Source organism: Sitophilus oryzae, unplaced genomic scaffold (genome assembly GCF_002938485.1).
Source record: "Sitophilus oryzae breed Bouriz unplaced genomic scaffold, Soryzae_2.0 scaffold_381_pilon_pilon, whole genome shotgun sequence".
NCBI lineage: Eukaryota > Metazoa > Arthropoda > Insecta > Coleoptera > Curculionidae > Sitophilus > Sitophilus oryzae.
Window position 1 is genome coordinate 2,144,112 of NW_022146953.1, and position 13,360 is coordinate 2,157,471.

At 32.5% G+C, this 13,360-nt stretch overlaps 2 protein-coding genes and 1 pseudogene across 3 annotated transcripts in view; all 3 read left to right on the forward strand.

Annotated features, from left to right (window-relative positions):
• Positions 1 to 379: 379 nt before the first annotated feature.
• Positions 380 to 3,827, forward strand: LOC115885435 (aldose reductase A-like). Its single transcript, XM_030904353.1, has 6 exons — positions 380 to 541; positions 612 to 808; positions 2,563 to 2,713; positions 2,927 to 3,174; positions 3,381 to 3,644; positions 3,709 to 3,827. Exons 1-6 carry the CDS (start codon positions 473 to 475, stop codon positions 3,752 to 3,754), a joined length of 975 nt encoding a protein of 324 aa, XP_030760213.1. The 5' UTR covers positions 380 to 472; the 3' UTR covers positions 3,755 to 3,827.
• A 406-nt stretch (positions 3,828 to 4,233) lies between these two features.
• The window catches only part of LOC115885433 (aldose reductase-like), a 67,408-nt gene continuing 58,281 nt past the window's right edge, over positions 4,234 to 13,360 (forward strand). Inside the window, exons 1-6 of one of the 2 annotated variants that reach the window (XM_030904351.1) lie at positions 4,250 to 4,428; positions 4,501 to 4,700; positions 5,788 to 5,935; positions 6,136 to 6,383; positions 6,673 to 6,936; positions 7,004 to 7,124. In XM_030904351.1, coding sequence (XP_030760211.1) covers positions 4,360 to 4,428; positions 4,501 to 4,700; positions 5,788 to 5,935; positions 6,136 to 6,383; positions 6,673 to 6,936; positions 7,004 to 7,049 — 975 coding nt within the window. In that variant the 5' untranslated portion in view covers positions 4,250 to 4,359 and the 3' untranslated portion in view covers positions 7,050 to 7,124. Of the gene's footprint in view, positions 4,429 to 4,500; positions 4,701 to 5,787; positions 5,936 to 6,135; positions 6,384 to 6,672; positions 6,937 to 7,003; positions 7,125 to 13,360 lie in introns of those variants that run through there. The other variant, XM_030904350.1, reaches the window with a different exon arrangement.
• LOC115885432 lies at positions 9,120 to 13,029 on the forward strand (annotated as a pseudogene).

Sequence of the window (13,360 nt, forward strand, 5' to 3'; positions counted from 1 at the left end):
TAATAAAGTTGCGATGAGTTTTTTACGGCTATTAAGCTATCTTGTACCAATTCGTACTAAAAGAGGTTCTAAAAAGAACAAAGTTCGACTGCAAGGTCTGCTAGTACAACATTTTTAAGTTTAAAGGATATCAGAACACAAATGTTAATATAAAAAACTTTAAGTAATAAGAATGGATATAATTCAAATATTAGTAAATATTTCATAATGAGTTAATCGAAAATGGCACTTGAAGAATACGATAAAATTTATTAAAAATTGTGTTTACCTACTATTTTGCCAACTCATGATGTATGTATTTAAAATTAACACTATACAATTATAAGTGTTTATAAACGTTATCATTATGTCTATAATAGCGTGCTTTCGATATCTCTGGGTATATTCAAGTTAAATACAGCGGTATAACTATCATCGTGAATAGTTTTACTTGTGTGTGTTTAAGTAATAAGTTGTTATTGCAATTGCGACCATGGCAGTTCAAACATTTGATTTACTTGGCAAATTTAAAATCCCATCAGTTGGATTTGGAACTTTCACAGTAAGTTTTTTTCTGAAACAATTACTTTGTCTAAAATATTAATTTTTTGATATTTTCCTTCAATTTATAGGCTACAGATGAAAAAGAATTAGAAGTAGCTTTAGATGCAGCTGAAGCTGGTTATAGACATGTAGACACTGCTACAGTTTATAGAAATGAACACATCATAGGAAACGTGTTGAAGAAATGGTTTGATTCAGGGAAATTGTCCAGAAAGGACATATTTATTACCACAAAGTTACCTACAGATGGAGTACATCCAGACAGGTAGATATCTGTTATAATTTTGGAAATATTCTCTTCTTCTTCTTCTAGTGCAGATCCATTAATGGATGTTTGCGATAACATTTTCCATTGCTTCTCTGTTCGGGGCGGTGTGTATTAACGACTGAACATCGAGTAGCCCTGTCCACTGTCTAATATTCCTCAGCCAAGACATTTTCTTCCTTCCGATACCCCTCCAGCCTTCGATCTTGCCTTCTATCAACAAATGCAAGAATTGATATTTGGCGTTTTGCATTATGTGCCCCAGGTATGCGGTCTTTTTCTTTTTAATCAATTCAAACAATTCACGCTCCTTGTCAACGCGTCTGAGAACAACCTCATTTGTCAATCTAGCCGTCCAAGGTATCTTCAGGATTCTGCGATATAGCCACATCTCAAAAGCCTCCAATTTGTTGATGGTAGCTGCTTTCAATGTCCAACCTTCCATACCATAAAGGAGCACCGACCACACATAACACTTTACGAATCTTAATCTAAGGCTAAGGTCAAAATCAGAACAGACAAGTACTTTTCGAAACCTCGAGAATGCCTGCCGAGCTTGTTCGATGCGACATTTAATTTCCTTGTCTGATGTCCAATCTTCGGAGAGCCAGATGCCCAAGTACTTAAATTTATCTACTCTTTCTATGGGCCTTGAGTTAAATGTTAGGATGGAGTTTTCTTGATGTTGATGTTTAAACCCATTGCTTTGCTCTGTTCTCCTACTTTGTTGACCAGTTTTTGTAGGTCGTGTATATTGTCTGCAATTAAGACCGTATCGTCGGAATAGCGGATATTATTAATCCACACTCCATTAACTTTGACCCCCATTTCCACGTCCTCCAGAGCCTCTTGGAAAATAGTTTCTGAGTATAAATTAAATAGGACTGGAGACAACACGCAACCCTGTATGGGATTAGACATGGTATTGGACAATTTTATTTGTGCTGTTTGGTTCCAGTATAACTTCTCAATGCATTGGATGTCTTTATGATCTATATCAAGTCTTTTGAGGAGCTGCATTAATTTGTGGTGCTGTACGCGATCGAATGCCTTTTCGTAGTCTATGAAACACAGGCACACATCCTTTCTCTGATCGTAGCAGTTCTGAACAAGCACCTGTGTTGCAACTATCGTTTCCCTGGTGCCTAACCCTTGTCTGAACCCCATTTGCGAATCGCTTATGTCCCTTTCACATTTTTTGTAAATTTTCTGGTGTATTATTTTCAGAAATATTTTTAGGGTATGGCTCATCAGGCTGACAAGTCTGTAATCTTCACACTTTTTGGCATTGGTCTTCTTAGGCAGGGGTATAAAAGTAGAACTTGGGAATATTATCTGTACCAAACTGTATTAGCACGATGGATTTTTGAAACTTGTGTGTTCTAATTGTTAAACATATTAAAAAGAAACTATATTCTATGTTGTTGATAATATTAATACTAGTCCAAAAATCTGCATGAAGAAATTTCTATACAAATTCCAAAACGAACTAAAGATTATAGTTAAAATTTTAGACAAATTGGATTTAATTATCTAATCATAAATTTTCTCCTATAATCCCTTATATGTTTATTTTCTTACTAAGTTAGTAAAGCAGTGCATTATAAACTTTAGAATTACTACAATTAGTTATGCCTTTTAATAGAAATATGTCTCACTAGACATCAACTGAACCATTTAGTTCTTACAGTTTTTATCGTTTCTGCTATTTTGATTGTATTTATCAATTTTATACCGACAATATACAATTTTAGGGCTGAAAAATTTCTGCTAGAGTCTTTGGAAAAACTACAACTCGATTATGTAGACTTGTACTTGATACATCTACCGATTTGTACATCTGGTAGCTTATCTGGCCCTGGTGGATCTAAACCTGAGCCTACAGATCTTGTAGCAACTTGGAAAGTAAGTCTATAAAACTTTCTTTTTCTATCTCACACTCTTTCTGGATAATTTTTATACCAAAAAAGAATTTTTTCTAACTAGACAAAAAATGGACATCAAAGTCTGAAAACTTTTTATCGGTTTGAAGATCTTGCCAAAAAACTACTACTTTCTTAAGATTTTACATTCTAACTCAAACAAGATAAAATAAATGAATATTTTTAAACTTTATAGAAACTAGAAGAACAAGTTGATCTGGGCAGAGCTAAAGCTATTGGAGTCTCCAATTTTAATATTAGTCAAGTCCAGAGAATTTTGGATAATGCCAGAATAAAACCAGCTGCAAATCAAGTTGAATTGCATGTATTTTTGCAACAACCTGAATTGGTGAAGTTTTTACAACAAAATGGAGTTTTACCTATCTCGTATTCGACTTTGGGTAATCCAGGAATCAACAAGTTTTTGGAAAAAGTTGGAAGACCGTACGTATTTGCTTAATTTTACCAATAACTAATATATTTTTTATAGTAAGTAATTTGATTATCAATTAAAACTAAAACTAAATGAAAATTCTATAAAATAAATAGTCATAAAGTCAGTAAAAATATTTAAAAAATGAAAACTAAAAAACAAGTAAAATATAAAAAAAAAGATTTTAGTAAACTGATAATAAATGATGATTTTCCAGGCTTCGAACCAATGCTCCAGATCTTCTGGGCAACGCCACAGTAAAAACCATTGCCGAAAAACATCACAAAACCTCTGGACAAATATTACTGAAATACTGGGTTCAGAAAAAGGTAGCTGTCATTCCAAAAAGCGTCACTCCAAGCAGAATTAAGGAAAATATCGGCCTATTTGATTTTTCTCTGGACGAAAATGATTTAAAATCTTTGGAAAGTCTGGATTTGGGAGAAGAAGGCAGACAAGCCACTATGTCATTCAGTAAAGAGTGAGTTTAGAGATCTAATTTTCAAATGTTATAATTATTTTTTAACATTTTTTTATTGTTGCAGATTTGTAGACCATCCAGAATACCCATTTCCAAGAAGACCATTGTAATCATAAATTAGAATAAGAAATTAACAATATCAATAAAGTACCTTTTTTAAAAAATAAAGTATTTAAGTATTAATTTTTTTTACTTTCAATGAAAACCAGTCCTGTCATTAGAAAATGATATCTATCGTTAACAGTTATTTGTTACAAAATGTCTATACGTTTCGGAAAGTTTATCTCATTCATATTCGAGAAATCTTTAGTTTTTTTAAAACAGATACATCTACAAAAACGGTTGACGTTCTGTTAAAATCACATTATATCAAGTTTACATAAAAAAACTTTACATAATAAGAATGAATATATTTAAAATATTAGTAAATATTTCATAATGAGTTAATCAAAATGCCACTTGAACAATACGATAAAATTTATTAAAAATTGTGTTTACCTACTATTTTGCCAACTCATGATGGATGCATTTAAAAATTGAAACTACATATCAACCTTTACATTTAAAAGTGTTTATAAACGTTATCATTATGTCTATAACAGCGTGCTCCCGATATCTCTGGGTGTATTCAAGCTAAATACAGCGATATAAATATCATTGTGAATAATTTTACTTGTGTGTGTTATAGTAATAAGTTGTTATTGCAATTGCGACCATGGCAGTTCAAACATTTGATTTACTTGGCAAATTTAAAATACCGGCAGTTGGATTTGGAACTTTCACAGTTAGTATTTTATTTTGTAACAATTACTTTATCTAAAATATAAATTTTTTGATATTTTCTTGCAATTTCCAGGCTACAGATGAAAAAGAACTAGAAGCTGCGTTAGATGCAGCTTTCGAAGCTGGTTATAGACATATAGACACAGCCACGATTTATGCAAATGAACATATCATTGGAAAGGTCTTGCAAAAATGGTTTCATTCAGGAAAATTATCCAGGAAGGACATATTTATCACCACAAAGTTGCCCCCAAATGGGGTACATCCCGACAGGTAGATATCTATTATATTTTGAAACATATTATGTTTCGAATCTGTACCAAATTGTACCAGCACGATGGATTTTTGAAATGTGTGCATGCTCAGGGCCGCGCCAACACCTGACAGCGCCTGTGTGCAAAACCTTTTTTTTAGATATAATATTTTCCTAAATAGGTAAAAACGGTTCGCTTCCGTTTGTCAATTACTACCATTTATAGTATGGCCATCGTGTTCATAATCAACTCTCTTTGGATCAGGAAGTTTAAAATTCAGCTTCGACCTCTAATTTTTCGGCAAAATTTTTGTCAATTCTAATTTCTGTCAAAAACTTCTTACATAGTCATATAGATCGACTGTTGACTTGTTTTGACAAAATTTGCAAAATTTACTTTTGTCAATAATACAAGCCATGCCTAGATTTAGTGAACAAATAAATGAAAAAGTACATATTTTTTCTACTAGACATTTAGCAGCAAAATAAATGACTAATTCACCACAAAACATACATTTTATATTTGCACTGGATGCCCGTTTCGCTAATCATGTTAGCATCATCAGCAGATGATTAAATCTGACGCGTACAGTGCAAAAGTAGTGTGTTTTGGTGTAATGGGGTGAATTAGTGTTTCATTTCGCTGTTGTAACACCAATGGCTGTAACCCCCAACAATAATAAACATTGAGCGTCATAGTTTCATTCTGTTTGAATGGTGTACGTACCATTATATATAGAAAGCGTGAGATTTAGATCCAGTTAGTGTTTAGACCCACGTTAATTTTGTCTAGTTCTTCTACGAGTATTATAAATAAAGTTAAGCCAGCGCCATTTGTATATTGTAGATAATCGTACAGAACTCTAGAAAATGCTTTCCTATTTTAAACTTTTTAGTTTCTGTGTTAAAATTGACAAATCTTATAATGTTACAAATTTGCTCTAGGTACGTGTGCAACATCATGCAGGAGTATAACTCAGTATTATTGAAAAATATTTAATAATTCGACATAATATATTGGAAATTAAATCTTGAATTTGCTTAAAATTGATTTTATTTCGAACATACTGTATTTATCAATTTTATATGGAAAATATACAATTTTAGGGCTGAAAAATTTCTGTTAGAGTCTTTGGAAAAACTACAGCTAGACTACGTAGACTTATACTTGATACATTTTCCCATTTGTACGTCAGCAAGTTTATTGCAAAGCGGAGCCAAACCTGAGCATACAGATCTTATAGCAACTTGGAAAGTAAGTCAAGAAAACCTTCTTGTTCTTCCTTCATTCAGTTATTAGTAGTAAAGCAAAAAAATCACTATTTCTGGATCATTTTAAAACCAAAAAGTAAGGGTTTATACAAAATAGACTAAAAAATATGCATCATCCAGTCCTCTAACTTAAGTTAACTATTTAAATTCAAACAAGATAATGAATATTTTTAAACCTTATAGAAACTAGAAGAACAAGTTGATCTGGGCAGAGCCAAAGCTATTGGTGTTTCTAATTTTAATATTAATCAAGTGCAGAGAATTTTGGATAATGCAAGAATAAAACCAGCGGCTAATCAAATTGAACTACACATCTTTTTTCAACAACCTGAATTGGTGAATTTTTTGCAACAAAATGGAGTTTTGCCGATTTCCTATTCAACCTTGGGTAATCCAGGAATCAACAAGTTTTTAGAAAAAGTTGGAAGGCCGTGAGTATTTGTTTAATTCTACCAGTTTAATTTGATTATCAACTTAAACTAAAACTAATCACACTATCATTTTTATTTGCTTATATCAGACAGAAATTTAGAAATAAACCAAAAATTATGTTTTTTCTGTTCTCCTTTAGAATGCAGTTAGCAAATACCGTAGTATAGATAAATTTGGCAAAGATAGAGTCGATAAAAAACATATAGAGATGATAAAAAGAAGTAAAAATATAAAAAAAAATCAAAAATGAATAAATAAATAAATTAATCATAAATGATGATCTTTCAGGCTTCGAACCAATGCCCTAGATCTTCTAGGCAACGCCACAGTAAAAACCATTGCCGAAAAACATGACAAAACCTCTGGACAAATATTACTGAAATACTGGGTTCAGAAAAAGGTAGCTGTTATTCCAAAAAGCGTCACTCCAAGCAGAATTAAGGAGAATATCGATCTGTTTGATTTTTCCCTGGGTGAAAATGATTTAAAAAGTTTGGAAAGTTTGGACTTGGGCGAGGAGGGTAGACAAGCCATTATGTCATTCTCCAAAGAGTGAGTTTAGATTTTTTATTTTTTTCTATTTTAACTTAACTATTTTAACTTTTTTTAATTGTTGCAGGTTTTTAGACCATCCAGAGTACCCATTTCCAAGAAGACCCCTGTAATCATAAATTAGAATAAGAAACTAACATCAATATCAATAAAGAACTTTTTTAAAAAAATAAAGTATTTAAACATTATTTTTTTACTTTGAATGAAAACCAGACCTATCATTAGAAAATTACACCTATCGTAAACCAGTTATTTGTTACTAAATAACAGATATAACAGATTTATAACGAGGTAAAAAAAACATGATATATACAGGGTGGCCCATCGAAAATGTTCCGCAAGGCATAGCGGCCAGGGTATTTATTTTTTCAAAAAATCCAAAAACACGTCAATTTTGTTTGTGAGGGGGACAACTTTTGCCCCAAAAATGATTGCAAAATATTCAACCCTCTAAGCGGGGGTTGACACCCCCGAAAAGTTGGGGGATGACTCCCCCAACTTTTTTGAAATGGAAAGGGGGGTCAAGTGGCGCCGCAATAAAAAGAGCTTTCTATTTTCTATATTTCCCCGCTTCGTTTTTGAAAATCGGTCGAGTCATTGAGAAAATATGAAGGATTGAAATTTGAAAAGTTTATTTAAGCATTTATCAGAGTAAATGATAATTAAGGGTAAATTCGACCAATTTGCTGTTTTTTCTTATCATTTCTAGATGTTTACGCATTTTTTCACTTGCCACAACGTTGAACGATCAGGTGCGGTAGTTGCTAGATAGCTGTTCTGTGACTTGTACGTTGAAGTTCTTCTCAATATCGTTAAATTGACCCACAATAGAATTTCCAAAAATACCAGCCCACACGTTTAATTTCTGAGTGTTTTGCACCTCGTGAAAAACCCTGGGGTTGTCCTCAGCCCAGTACCGACAGTTGTGCCGATTAATTACATCGTTCAAAAAGAAAGTACACTCATCCGAAAAACACACATTAAATAGGAAATTATTATCATTCGCCACTCGTTCACTCATAGTTTGCATAAATTGCAAGCAACGATCAAAATCGTATTGTACCGAGTTCTTGTACAAACTTAATTTTCTACGGCTGGAACTTGAGTTTTTTTAATATCCTTTGGAAACTTGTACGATTCCCGCCGGTCTCATTGGCTAATTTTCTGGTACTGAGAATACTGTCCATGGCAACTTGGCCCAATACGAATACCTCCATAGCTTCATTTACTACAGGATTTTTCCTCTGCCTCTTTTTATTCATAACAGAATCAGTTTCGCGAAATTTTGCTACTAACTGCCGAACAATTTTGCCATAAAGGTGTTTGTCAGGATGGCGTTCATATCTGCGCAACCCGATTGTAAACATCTAGAAATAATAAGAAAAAACAGCAAATTGGTCGAAGGAATTTATGCTTATCATTTACTCTGATAAATGTTTAAATAAACTTTTTAAATTTCAATCCATTATATTTTCCCAACGACTCGACCGATCCTCAAAAACGAAGCAGGAAAGTATAGAGAATAGAAAGCCCTTTTCATTGCGGTACCACTGGACCCCCCTTTCCAATTTGAAAAAATCGAGGGATGACACCCCCGCTTAGAGGGTTGAAGATTTTCCAATCATTTTTGGGGCAAAAGTTGTCCCCCTCACAAACAAAATTGACGTGTTTTTGAATTTTCTGAAAAAAAATTACCCTGGCCGTTATGCCTTGTGGAACGTTTTCGATGGGCCACCCTGTATAGTCACTTTGATATTTGCCGACGTTTCGTACAGAAAATTCCATTACCAGAATATTTTAGGCAACAAAAATAAATAAAAAATAAAAAAGCAATACGGCATTTTATTGACAATCAAATTGCGCAACTTTGCCTCCATTTAACCGATCCTGTATCTCTTACGGTTTCCGAAATCCCAATGATGAGCGTCGAATTCGAGCCACCCTGTACATTAACATCTCATATGTAAATAAAAATTATGATTTATCAGACTGATCAATTTTTGAGCACACACGTAGCCTAATAATAAATTGCACAATACCTCCAATTCTACTCAAGATAATATTTTAGAACAAAATAACGGACAAATAAATAGCTACTTAAGTATGTATATTACCAAATATTACTCATCAAACAACTTAAAAAAAAGTCTGTCATCCTTGATACTTTTAGTATGGTACGAACGTGAATAACATAACAGTGACGAGCCACAATTCAGCTCTACTCATCTGCTACATTTTTCTCATACATTCTTTGAAAAAAGATAGAAAATAATGATGTTCTAGATATTTCAGGTTTTATCTGTAGTATATAAACAAATTAAATTTTTGACTGGATTTCAGTGAACGATCAGATCTTGTTTACATACTATATAAACGGTTTATAAAAAATTGTAAAATATATCTAATTGTGTATTAAGATGTCTGCACCAACGAAATCGTTAAATGGTACTTTTAAAATTCCTGTTGTTGGACTTGGTACAGGAGGCGCAGGACATGAGGTAAACTGTTGTATTTGATTTTTTATTTTTTTGTTTGATTTTGTTTTAATTTCAATTTTTTTTAAAATTTTAAATCTTAATTCCCGTTATAGTGGAGTGCCCAGAGATTTTACCTCGTAATTCAGTTACTGTGAATGTGAAACCTTCTGTAATGTGTTTAATAGATAACATACTAAAATGTTTAACTTTTTTTCGTTGCTTTTATTTTTTATTTTAGTAATTTTAGTAAATTCTTAGTTATTTCCTTCTTAATCTTTTGATTTTTTAATTTTTTTCTCTGTAAATTTATTGAAATAAATAAATCTAATGCATAAGCTATACCTATTCTGCTTATATTCTAATCATTGAAATGGAATTATACAGGGTGGCGCGTCATATACGACGCGGTTTTTGCAAAGAGAACAAAAGTTTTGTGAGCTTATGTAAGTCAATTTAAAGCATTCTCTAAAATGATATAGAGTTCTACAGGGTGTCCCAAAAAAAAATTACATATCAAAGTTGTGTTTTTTTGTAATGGAACACCCTATATATTAAGTGATTTTCGGATTTTAGTAAAAAAATAAAAGCGGGTTTATTAGAAAAGTATACGACTAAAATGTATAGTTTTTAGTAAGTCGATCGTCTCGATTAGAAGTTCCTGGACGTCTAGATTGACGTCTTCATGGACGTGGTCATAATTCAAAAACCACTCAGTATACTCTATGATATTAAGGTACTTTTGGAACCGAAATTTTATAGCAAATTCACTGAATAAAACAAATATAAAGCACTTCATTTGAAAAACTAAAACGTAAGTGTAGAAATATATTTGACTCGCTCTGTATATCTATAAAAATATTTTTAAAATGTGAACTACCATTAAATGCATATTTTGTCAAAGGTATGGAGTGAAAATCTCAAATAGAAATCCTGATACAGAGGTTTTTCGGAACACGGAGCCATCTTGTATGTATGCATTTGTATATGTGTGTTTATTTAAATACCTACTAAAGTGTAAAAGCAACGAACTTAAATGGGTAAATTTTGTAATATATCTTATTAACAATACAATGCAAAAAGTTTTATAAAAATTCGTTCAGAGTAAATGAATTCCGAGGTTTGTGTCCCATAAGTGCTTAAAGCACTCCATTATTAGTTAATGTCTCAAGGGAGTTATGGCTCTGTTTATGGTTTTGCGTATCCAAGACTATATAAGCTTATATTAATTAAGATATAAAATATTTTTGCAGACTGCTAATGAAGAAGCCTTAGAGACAGCATTGGAAGTGGCCCTGGAAACAGGGTACAGGCACATAGATACAGCCTATGCTTACAAAAACGAGCACGTTATTGGAAAGGTACTAAAAAAATGGATTTCATCAGGCAAAGTCAAGAGAGAAGAGCTGTTCGTTACTACTAAGTTACCTATGGAAGCTGTAAACGCTGACAGGTGAATAAAATCACTATATTACTAATTTCTTATATCTGAATAAATTAGGCAAAGAAAACAAAGTCCTCACCTAGGGATAGAAGGCAATGAAAAAGCAAATAATCTAGCTAGGAAAGGAGAAAACACTCCACTAACTGGACCAGAACCGTTCTGCTTTCCAAGTGGTAACCAACTCAAGGCGGAACTCAAGAACTTGGAAGATTCCATCCGCAACCTGGAATGGAAATCTTGCAATGGTCTAAGACACTCGAGGAAGTTTCTGAGGGCTTATGGTCAAGAAAAATCACAGATCTTCCTGGGTCTGAGTAAGAACAATCTTCGGATTTTCACGGGGTTTTTAACAGGACACTGTCTCCTCAATGAACACCTCAGTAGATTGAAACTAAGAAGAAACGGCGAATGCAGATTCTGTGGGGAAGATGGTGAAACACCAGTACACCTCATCACTGAGTGCGCCGAGACGACAACCATTCGTGCCATGAATTTTGGCAAACGACTGATATTGGAGATGGAGAACTACCTTCTATAAAACCGTCCCAGATACTGGCTTTTGTCAAAGCCCTGGGACTGTATGATGAGTTATGGTTCAAGAAAGGGGGACACAATGGATCTGTAAGGTCGAAGTGATTAACCCCCCTCCCACTCATTCTAAATTCTAAAAATTCTAATTTCTTATATTATGTAACGATCATTTTTTTTAATTAAAATTATTAGTAAAAAAAATAATACTAGTTTCCCGTATCTGATATTGTTATGCAATAATACACAATTAATTTCAAAAATTACGTCCGAAAAATTCTCCGAAAAAAATATATTTCTGTGTATTTTAGAGTCGAACCATATTTGAAGAAATCTTTGGAAAGACTTCAGTTGGATTATGTAGACTTGTATTTGATCCATTTTCCGATTTGTACCAAACAAATTGACATATTTCAGAGTGCAAAAATTGAAACTGAACCCACTGATCACCTAGCTGTTTGGAAGGTAATTTCTTTATTGCCTTTTTATTATTCCATAACTCACTCTGTATATTATATTAAATAATCTTATCAATTTTTTTTTAAATTATTGTTTGTTGAGTATTGTTTTTCTTTATTTATTCAAATGTAGAATGTAGGCTGTAGACTGTAGACTGTAGACTGTAGACTGTAGACTGTAGACTGTAGACTGTAGACTGTAGACTGTAGACTGTAGACTGTAGAATGTAGAATTAATAGTAGTAGTTTTTTTCTGTCACATTATATTCTTTTATAGAAATTGGAAGAGCAAGTCGACGCAGGCCGGACCAAAACAATAGGATTATCAAATTTCAACGTTAAACAAATAGAAAGAATTTTGAAAAATGCTAGAATCAAACCAGCGCAGCGTGCCTGCAAATAGAAATTCACGTCTTCCTTCCCCAATATGAACTGGTTAAATATGCGCAAGATAATGGTTTGGTAGTGGTCGGGTTTTCTCCTTTGGCCAACCCTGGAGCTCACGTATTTTTCGAGAGATTAGGATTACCGTAAGTCACAATAATTAGGAATTTTATATTTTAATTTGAAACTTATTTATTTTAATTCTTTTTGAGTAAACTTTACTTATCATATATTCGGAACCTAAGGAAATGAGTAAAGATAGAACAGTTCTAAAATATTATTATCCATTTTTGCTTAATTTTTCTGTTTTTTGCAGACACAAACAATTGCCTAGCATGTCAACTGACCCCACAATCAATCGCATAGCCCAGAAGCATAAGAAAGGGCCCGCACAGATCATGCTTAAATATCTACTCCAAAGAGACATCGTCGTGATCCCCAAGAGCATATCTCCCAACAGAATCAAAGAGAACTTTGATTTATTTGATTTTACTTTAGAACAAACGGATTTGGATGATTTGAAGAAACTTGATCTTGGAGAAGATGGTAGAGTCTTCGATTTCGCTTTTTCAGAAGAGTAAGTTTTTTTGATTGTGCTTGTTTACTGATTTTGCGTGTATAATTTGATTAATTAATTATTCAGTAATTATTAATATTGTTTTTTTCAGGTTTCCGAAACATCCTGAATGGCCACTGGCTCCTAAAGAAATCAAGTGATTTTTATTTTATAAGTATTTTTAATTTTTACATTATTTTGTTACAAATTTAATTTATATATCTAAAACAATAAAATTTATTTATAAGTACATGCGTAATAAGTGTTTTTATTCATATATTATACAGAGCAATAAGAATTACGAATATATTCTAATAAACATTATTAGATTATAAAGAATTACATTAGCCTACTACCTATTCTCCATTGAATATCGGAATAATATACTGGGTGTTCTATTTAAAACAAGAGAGTAACATGCTTTTAAAGGTAACCAATGTTCAATGTTAATTTTGTCTCACCCTGTATAACTTTTTGGATCAAGTTTTAATTTGATTTAAAGTACAATAGTTAATTTAACTACATATTAGGCTATACCGGGTAAATTCCAATTTAGGTAGCTTTTATTGTAATTTAAAAA

What these genes read in the sequence shown, in the direction of transcription:
- LOC115885435 (XM_030904353.1), top strand. Translation starts at nt 473, where the DNA reads ATGGCAGTTCAAACATTTGATTTACTTGGCAAATTTAAAATCCCATCA. An exon ending in TTGGATTTGGAACTTTCACA is followed by an intron (nt 542 to 611) that starts GTAAGTTTTTTT and finishes TTCAATTTATAG; the next exon opens with GCTACAGATGAAAAAGAATT. An exon ending in GATGGAGTACATCCAGACAG is followed by an intron (nt 809 to 2,562) that starts GTAGATATCTGT and finishes ATACAATTTTAG; the next exon opens with GGCTGAAAAATTTCTGCTAG.